The 10000-nt window shown below is 43.4% G+C and overlaps 1 protein-coding gene across 1 annotated transcript in view; it reads left to right on the plus strand.

The window, feature by feature from the left end:
- Positions 1 to 7960: 7960 nt before the first annotated feature.
- LOC134457659 (E3 ubiquitin-protein ligase TRIM35-like) overlaps positions 7961 to 10000 on the plus strand; it is a 6915-nt gene continuing 4875 nt past the window's right edge. Inside the window, exons 1-2 of the mRNA XM_063209666.1 lie at positions 7961 to 8047; positions 9161 to 9256. Coding sequence (XP_063065736.1) covers positions 7961 to 8047; positions 9161 to 9256 — 183 coding nt within the window. The remainder of the gene's footprint in view (positions 8048 to 9160; positions 9257 to 10000) is intronic.

Raw genomic sequence — 10000 nt, forward strand, 5'->3', positions numbered from 1 at the left:
TACACTAGCTGTGTCATGAAACATGAAAGAGGAATATAACCATGAAAGCACAATACGTCACCTCTCCCTGCAGCCATAACAAAATAATAAAAATAAGAATAAAAATAAAAATAAAAACAATAAAATCACTCAGGACTTTCTTCATTGGTGACTATTTTGAGATTCACCTAAAGGGAGATTAGGAAGAACATGCTTGTATGTTTACATGGATATCACTCGCCTTCTCCATGCATAGGGTACATTCTATAACGGTTACCTCAAGTGCATTTCACTCCTTACATTACATGCACACGCACACACACACGCAGACACGCACGCACGCACACACGCGCACGCACGCACACACGCGCACACACACACACACACACACACACACACACACACACACACACACACACACACACACACACACACACACACACACACACACATGTATGCTATATTGCTTTGACCTACATTTAGCAACCAATTCCAGCAGTATCATATGGATGACATGACATGCTTTTTGACTTCCATGAATTGGCAAATGTATTTCCAATGCTGTCTTATCATTACTATTGGTGTTTAAAATGTTAAGTATGTAGGATTTCGGTCAGAATAGGCATTGCAATTATGCTGCCCATCTCCAAGTTTTATCCCTATCGCGCCGGATGCATCATATATGTCTCATCAAATTCAAAGCCCTCTCCACGCTGACACAAAAAAAAATCGATCTGAAAAACATCCTGCGTGTCATTTCCAAACGTCCTGCAGTACGCGGAAACCGCTACAAGAGAGCAGCGGTCGACAACAAGTTGACCACAGCTCGGCGAAAAACAGGAAAATGGGGTAGAAGCGGTTTCCCTGACCGACGCTGAGATTTCGTCAAATTGCATAAGGTTTGTGTACAAATTTCCGAAATATCACTCTACATCCTTTAATTTGAACACTTGCTTTGTGCAATTAAGCAAGGAAGAGTTTATATTTTTACACCGTGTTGCAGAGAGATCGTGCTAAAACTGATGAGACATATAAGCACCATCCGGCGGTGGCAGGAAGTCAGCCATCAATGCATTTGCTCCATAGGGAAACTTACAAAGCATACCACGACGATCGTTTAACAAAACACACAAGTTGTTTTACTTCAAGACAAAGATATTGCCTTAAGAAACACGTTTTACTTGCAATTTTGAAAATGTAATGCAAAATGTTGAAATTATGATCTCGTAAAAAATGCATTGAAGTGAATGGAGAAATGGTCCAATTGTAGTAATGGACCCATATATTCAAATTACACATCAAAAATGAATAATGATCTATATTACACTCATAAATAGGTTGTTGAGCATTCGATCAGCTATGTTTTTACATACATTTTAAAAAATTACCCAAACAGGCTGTGGGAAATGTAAAATATGGTCCTGCTAAAACAAGGATAGGCTTAAAAAAATGGCAGGATCTCACTAAATATTTAAAGATAATCCTCAAATTAAATTGTCTGACAACTTTTTTAAATTAAAAAAAAAGTTTTAAATGCATTAAAAGTCATTTTTCAATGGTCATGAAATTGGAATTTTCATTCATTAAAAGCCTGATGCATCATATATGATGCATTAAATATCTCAGTGACCTTAACAAAATTTTGATTTTTTTTTTTACATTTCTTATAAGGGACCAATATTGAAGCAAATTCCAAAAAATTAGAATTTTCTCTCATTGCTTTCATGGTTCAGGTTTCACAGGGTTATCTTTTCGTGAATATTTTCTCAATGATAAACTAATATTTACTGGTCTGACCAAAGTACAGTCAGTTTTGTGGCTAAAACATCTATTACCGTAAAGTCAAAGATATCCACCTTATAACGTATAATTTTCCCAGTCATAATGAATACTTACAAATTGGTGGTGGTCGAAAATACTCGGGAAAAAGTTGTGAATGGTCAGGATAAATTCTGTAAGTAAACTACAAAAAAATACATATTCCGCCTTTAACTTCTGTTTTGCTTAATCATTGGTTCATTTTGGGTCATTGGTTCATTGGTTTATTAGTTCATTGTTTGGTAAGAACCATACCATTGTCCATTCCCATTCCTCTTGTCAATTTAAACCCACTGATGTACTTACTTACTTACTTACTTAGGACCATCACTCCCAATGGAGCATAGGCCATCAACAACTCTTCTCCACCCAACACGGTTTTGGGCTGTCCTTTCTGCTTCTCCCCAGCTGGTTCCCAGCCTCTTCAGTTCTGCCTCAGAGTCCCGCCTCCAGGTGTTTTTAGGCCGTCCTCTCTCCCGCTTCCCCTGTATTTTCCAGGTAAAGGCTTGGCATGTGATGCTAGTTGCTGGTTTCCTCAGGGTGTGCCCGATCCAACCCCACTTTCTTCGCAGTATTAGTTTCTCTACCGGCTCCTGCTTCCCTTTCCTCCAGAGTTCCTCATTGCTGATTTTATTTGGCCAGAAAATCCTAAAGATCCTCTTCAGGCAGCTGTTGATGAACGTTTGGATCCAGTGCAATGTCTTCTTTGTTATCCTCCATGTCTCAGAGCCATAGAGAAGGACAGATTTATTGAAACTGGCGTGTTGGTTGAGTTGTTAATTCTCATTATGTTGGTCTTCTTCTTATTTATCCTTAGCCCTACCCCTCGAGATGTATCTGCAAGCTTGGTGGTCTTTTCCTGCATCTGTTTGTGGTTGTGTGCCATTAGCGCCAGGTCGTCAGCAAAGTCGAGGTCATCCAATTGCGTCCACAGGGTCCACTGTATGCCGTTTTTCTTTACTGCTGTTGTGGTCTTCATGATCCAGTCAATAACAAGCAGAAACATGAATGGTGATAGGAGGCATCCTTGTCGTACTCCGGTCTTGATTTTAAAACTGTATGATACTTGGCCTGCATGTAGTACCTTGCATATCATCCCCTGGTAGGTTTTTTGGATCAGGCTGATGATCTTTTCCGGTATTCCGTAATGCTTCAGTATCTTCCACAATGTCTCCCTGTCTACATTGTCAAAGGCTTTTTCGTAGTCTATGAAGTTCACGAAGAGGGCAGAGTTCGATGGATTGCTCCACAATGATGGGGAGAGTACAGATCTGGTCCGTACAGGATCTATTGCTCCGAAATCCGGCTGGCTGGTCTCGCAGGATGGGGTCCACTGCTTTACTCATCTGGATGAGTAGGATCCGGTTGAGCACTTTCCTGGAACAGAAAGCAGTGTTATTCCTCTGTAGTTGCTACAGTTGGTAAGATCGCCCTTTTTGGGTATTTTAATGAGGATTCCCTCTTTCGGGAATGGTCTCTTCTTCCCATATCTTAGAGAAAAGGCTGTGCAGCATATCAACAGCAGTCTTTATGTCGGCTTTGATAGCTTCTGCTGGTATACTATTCGGTCCTGGAGATTTTCCATCCTTCATGGAAAGGATCGCTTTCTTGATCGCCGCTTGGCTGGGCTTATGACAGTTTATTACTGTCTCCGCTGGTGTAATGTCCGGTAGCGCTACTGGCATAGGTTGGCTCAGTAGCACCGTAAAGTGTTCCGCCCATATTCTCCACTGATCTTCATATGTTGTGAGTGTGTTTCCGTGTTTGTCCTTCACTGGTTTGTCTGTTTGTTGAAATTTGCCAGCCAGCTTTTTGGTGATCATGTAGAGGTCTTTGAGGTTGCCTTGGCCAGCTGCCATTTCTGCTTGTTTGGACAGGTTGTCAATATGATCCCTTTTGTCCCTCCTAATACTTTTCCTCACCTCCTTATTGGCTTGTGTGCAGTTGTGCTGCACCCTTGCTTTTGCAGATCTTGTTGTACTGGAGTTCAATTGGTCTTTCTTCTGCTTTCTTTCTTTCAGTTTCTGGTGTGTTTCCATTGAGATCCATTTCTTGTGTTTTTTTCTCCTTTTCCCCCAGTATTTCTTCACAGGCGTCCTTCCATAACTTCTTTGCTTGCTGCCATCTTGTCTCTATGTCTGTGTCCATGTCTTCGTTGTGCGTCTGTAGTTGCTGGTATCTGTTGGTAAGGCTGATCTGAAATCTTCTCTGAACTTCTTTATTCCTAAGAAGTCCAACTTTGTATCCTTCCGCTGGGGGTACTGTAGTTTGAGCCAGGCTTTAGACATCCAAGAGAAAGGATTACCATTAGGACCTTTCTGCAGCTCTGAAAACAGCTATAGAGGTGGCCCTGCCGTGTCTCAAACAGTAGGTTACTGCACTGGTACACCAGTGACCAGGGTTCAATTCCTGACCTGGTTGGGGTGACTTCCTGGTCCTCTCTCCTGCTCGTCGCATGTCTCCTTCTTCACTCTCCTGACTGAATAAAGATGAATAAATACAAATCTGAGCGTCCTGGATCCAGAAAGTTGATTTGCGATGCACACGAAAAATGACGGCAGCATGGAGTCAGCCAGTTCACACAGTCACGTGGTAATGAAAGCAAGTCGGCATAAATGCGGATTGTTCACAGGTAAGCTCTTTCGTTTGGGACGTAAGCAGTGCGGAAACGGGCACCAGAGCCATTCTATTAGGCCTGAAAACAGTATTAGATACTCAAGTGTAACACTTTTCAAGTTGGTCCTACTTTGATAAATGTGAAGAATTGCAAAAATAACTGTGCAATTTATTATTGGACTGCTTTGAGTTTGTAAGACATTTTGTTTTTCTCAAGTGAGGAGATCATCAATTTCTGGTTCATATAAGACAGTGGTTCTGTAACCAAAACAAATGCAAACAAATATCAATTGCAAAAAAGTTTGCAAATTTTGCAAAGGTTCTATTTTTATTTCAGTCCACACATTTATGGTAATGTGCCCTATGTTTAAGTCTGGCAGGTTCTGTTTGAAATGACATGATCTCTCTGCGCGCACACACACACACACACACACACACACACACACACACACACACACACACACACACACACACACACACACACACACACACGCACGCACGCACGCACGCACGCACACACACACACACACACACACACACTCAGACTGATTTTATATCACCTTCTCCATCAAACTCATAGACACATTATAGGAGGACATTCAGTTCAGTATATGCATGACGGAGAAGTAGCAACCTTGCACACATCTCCTCTCTCACGCTTTCTCTATTTCTACACATTTATTTTTATGCTAGATGTACACACGTGCGCATACTCTCACACACACACACACACACACACACACACACACACACACACACACACACACACACACACACACACACACACACACACACACACACACACACACACACACACACACATGATATCTCGCTACGTCTTGCTCTGTATATGCATAGAGTACATTCTGTGCCCAGGGAACCTAAACACATGTGTACTCGCATATCACTTTCTCTGACATCAACACCTTATCCGTCACACACACACACACACACACACACACACACACACACACACACACACACACACACACACACACACACACACACACACACACACACACACACACGCCTATCTGCGCGCCTGCACACACACACACACACACACACACACACACACACACACACACACACACACACACACACACACACACACACACACACACACACACACACACACACACACACACCACATGCACATGTACTGTATGTACTGTAGCTCTAGTTGGCATCTGGTCATGTATGTACTCACTCACAGTATGGGCTCACAGGTGATGTATGAGGTTATGAGTGACATAATGGACTGTGGAGAGCTGGGCCGGATTAGGACCCGATGGACTCCTGGGCCACACAAGCATGACAGCCCCCCCTCCAAAGAATTTGTGTTTACAAAAGATGTTGGACAGCTTTGGCTGTTGGGAGCTTGGGGTTTCTCCCCCAAGAAAATGTGAAAATACAGTAGTTTTGTGCACAATCCTGGGAATTCCCTTTAAAGGTGCACTGTGTAGGATGTGGCAAGAGTAGGTGTTGCATCTATGCTGCCCAGGGAAACTGTGCTGCCTATTGCCAAATTGGATCTTTTCCGGATTTTTACGAAGTGATAAGCCAATGTTTACTTAACACAAAGTACTGTATGTGTTGCAGCAAAAAATGTCCATTACTGGAAATTCAAAATGGCGGATATGGAGGAGATCTATATTTTCATGTATGAAAAGTGCAATTTTCAAAATTATAATGAATACTTAGAATTTGATGGTGGTGGTAAGTAGGCTATTCATGAAAAGGGTAACATTTGTGAATGAGCAGCATGAATTCTACTACTAAAAATATTACACAGTGCACCTTTAAAAAAGTACAGTTTTAATACCATATCGAGGTGACCTGGTATGGATTATGACACCATGGGGGTGTGGATTAGGACTCCTTGGGCCTTGGCCCAGTAGGCCCATGCAGTAATCCAGCCTTGGTGGTGACTCTAATAGTATGCAGTATATCTGTGCCTGACCCACATGCGCACACACATGCACAGTCTCCATATCACTTCATCTCTTTCCCCCTCATACTCCCATCTCTCTCTCACACACACTCCCACACACACACACACGCACACACACCTTTCGCTCTCGCTCTCATGTCATTTGACGGATGTATTTAAGCACATGGGCCAACCTAGACTCATTGCACTTATGTGCTTCATCTGTCCCTCGTGACAAACTTACACTCGCGGTCCCTCCTTCCCTCCCATCAGACTCACACTCTCACAAACGCTTCTAATACCTCACCGTTGTGTTAATGGGATTCAGTAGATTTCCTTTTTTATTGCTCTCAACACGTCTTGCTGATCCCTCATTGAGCTTTCATGTTGGATTGAGACACACTGGGAACCAGCAGAGGTCTGACTGCTGCTTTGGTTCCTGACTGAAATTGGAGGGATTGGACTGGCTACCATTGGACTACCAGTACGCGATGTGATGTGTATAACTTCGCAAGCACATCAATGTACATTAATTATTTCCTAGAATGCGTATTTTTTTGATTGATTGATTGACCTCAAAACATTTTGGAACAGAAAATTCATTTTGGATATATATTCTGTTTCCTTTTTTCGATACTTTTTTCTTTTCAAACATCTCAGCCAAATCCCCAGGAAATCCATTGTGGATAAACCGTATCTACCCAGGTAACTCTTTATAACTAATTCATTTCAGGCTGTGAAAAAGGGGGGAAATTGTTTCATGAACAAGAGATACCTCTTTATTTGAATTTGTGCGACAATCAGTTCAGTCTGTGAGGAGAAATAACATTTGGACTATAGAACGAGAAGGAGAGAAACGCAATGGAATTTGAATCGGCATTTCCAAGGGAGAACGAGCGGGAACGCCAGGAATGTTGGGACTTTAACCTTCTTCCCAATAGAAGGAAAAATGTGGATGAAGATGGACAATTCGCCAAACTTCCGGGCTGGGAAAATGAGGGTGATACTGAACCGTTTGACCAACTTCCAATTAGGAAAAACGGGGGTGAAAATGAAGCGTTCAACCAACTCCCGAGAATCATGACGAATGGATGTGAGAATGGACAGCACTGTGAGGGAGTAGGGGAGGCACAACTGGATGCAAATGTGGATGCGCTGGCATGTTTACTATGGGATCAGAGAGGAGAGGAGGAGGAGGAGGAGGAGGAGGAGGAGGAGCAGCAGCAGACAAAACTCTCCGAGGAGGAGGAGAGAAAGAATGGAGGAGACGAGAGAGGAGAGGATGAAGAGGAGGAGACAAATCTCAATGAGGAAGAGGGAGAAGAAGAGAAGGAGCATGACCACGAAGCAGAGGAAGAACATTTGAGAAAGACAACGGCAGAGAGCGAAAGAAAGACTAATGACGACACCGACGAGGAAGAGGAGGATGAGGAAGCTTGTGCAAGGCAGATGGCAAATGAGGATGAAGGAGAGACAGAAGAGGATGTAAGGGAGAAAGAGGGGGCTGAAGATGAAGGAGAGGAAGAGGACAAGAGGGATGATGAAGGCGCGAGGGTCTTGTCTGCATGTCCGGAGTGCAAGAGAGAGCCCTTGTTTTACTGTGTGGAAGACGAAATGCCACTGTGCTATGAGTGTGGGGAATCTGACGCACACCACAGGCACAGACTACAGCCACACGAGCAAGCTTTACAAGATTGCAGGGTAGGTATAACTTTCTTTTTCTTTTCTGATATGATGATGGATGGATGGATGGATGGATGGATGGATGGATGGATGGATGGATGGATGGATGGATGGATGGATGGATGGATGGATGGATGGATGGATGGATGGATGGAAAGAAGCTGGTGGTGATGTAGCAGACCAGCAAGTTCGGGTACAAATTCGATTACAAACCCCAACTCCGATGAAGTTGGGGCACTTGGTAAACTGAATAAAATCATTTGCCGACCCTTCCACGCTTCTCTCTCTCCCAACCCACAGACGGCCATCCTGAGCAGCCCAATTGGGCGGGAAACCGCCTAATCTGGCAACACTGCCTGTCTCTCTCAACTGTCCTGTCACAACAATAAAATCAGAAAAGACCAAAAAATATCTTAAAAAAAAACGAAAAGTACACAACCAGTCATTACCAAGTGCCCCCCTTTCAGCTGCGGGCCCCAGCCAATTCCATAGTTTGCGTGTCTGGTTGTGAGTGACAGAGCCTGATCAGTGCATGCATAGTTACTGTGTAGACAGAGAGACAGACCTATGGGGGGTAGCCCCATAACACACGCCAATCCCCTAGTGCAGGGTTTCCCAAACTGGGGTGCGTGCACCCCTGGGGGTGCGTGGCCTGCCCCAAGGGGGTGCGCGAGTTGAATAGAGCAATGGCAGATATGTGCTTTCATGCTGTATTAATGTACATTAAGTAGGTTTTAATAGTATAGTGCATTGTATGCTTCAAGAAACATCAAGTCTATTGTAAATGAGGTTTCCCTAAATGGCTCTGTATAAATGATGCAATGATTTGTGCTGTGAAGCCATATTTGAGTGGCCATAAGTACACCAAAACATTCGCTTAGGGGGTGCGCGAACCACATTGAAATGTACAAGGGGGTGCGCAAGGAAAAAAGTTTGGGAACCACTGCCCTAGTGGAATGCTGTAATAGTCATTGAAAACTTTTAGCATTGCGCTTCACTACTATGGCATTACACAGCATCTTCAGCAATGCATTACAACTTGGTCCTTGCCTTTGGGTAACAGCAATTTCATAACGGGGGCGTCTCATAACTGGTTACATGATGCAATGTGACATTTCTTTCTCCAAACAGGAAGAGGTGCATCAGTCCATGCAGCCTATATTCCAGAGTTTCAAGACTCTGAGCAAAATGCAGAAGGCCGGCAAGCAAATGGCCAAGCATATTCCCGTAAGTATCATAAGTGGATGGATGGATGGATGGATGGATGGATGGATGGATGGATGGATTGCTGGGTGGATGGATGGATGGATGGATGGATGGATGGATGGATGGATGGATGGATGGATGGATGGATGGATGCCTCTGTGTTGCCTCACCTCCAGGCAGTGCAACTTTTGGGGGGCTTTCCCCCGATTCAATATCCCGATGGAGAATGACATAATGATCTAATCTACGTTGTGCTTTTGTGAGATACTGTGATCATCAATGACGTCGAGCCTTGTATCACGGGGGCTAAATCAGCAGGAAATGATGGATGCAAGTAGTTTGATGTAAATTGAGCAGTTTGCACCCCAATCTTCAAGACTATCCAGAATGCGGAATGCAAACGTGGGCAAAAGGCTAAGCATATCCCCATAAACATTCCACAGCAAAATGATTAGTTGCCTTCAATTTTACTGGTGTTGGTAGCTTGGCAAGTAGGATTTATCATGCGGAGCCATGTATTAGGCTAGTTTTCTTATGAGGTGTCATAGTTTATTGTAACTTTTTTACATTCAAATATTACGTTTATTGTGCCCTAAAATGTCTGTCATTAAGCAATAATCCTTACTAGATTACATAAATTGTCAAAAGCATTCAAATCTTCAATCCCAACTCCCCTTCTCTGTCTCTCCCATATTTTCTCTCTCTCTCTCTCTCTCTCTCTCTCTCTCTCTCTCTCTCTCTCTCTCTCTCTCTCTCTCTCTCTCT

This window comes from Engraulis encrasicolus, chromosome 1, assembly GCF_034702125.1.
Source record: "Engraulis encrasicolus isolate BLACKSEA-1 chromosome 1, IST_EnEncr_1.0, whole genome shotgun sequence".
In the NCBI taxonomy this organism is placed as follows: Eukaryota; Metazoa; Chordata; class Actinopteri; order Clupeiformes; family Engraulidae; genus Engraulis; species Engraulis encrasicolus.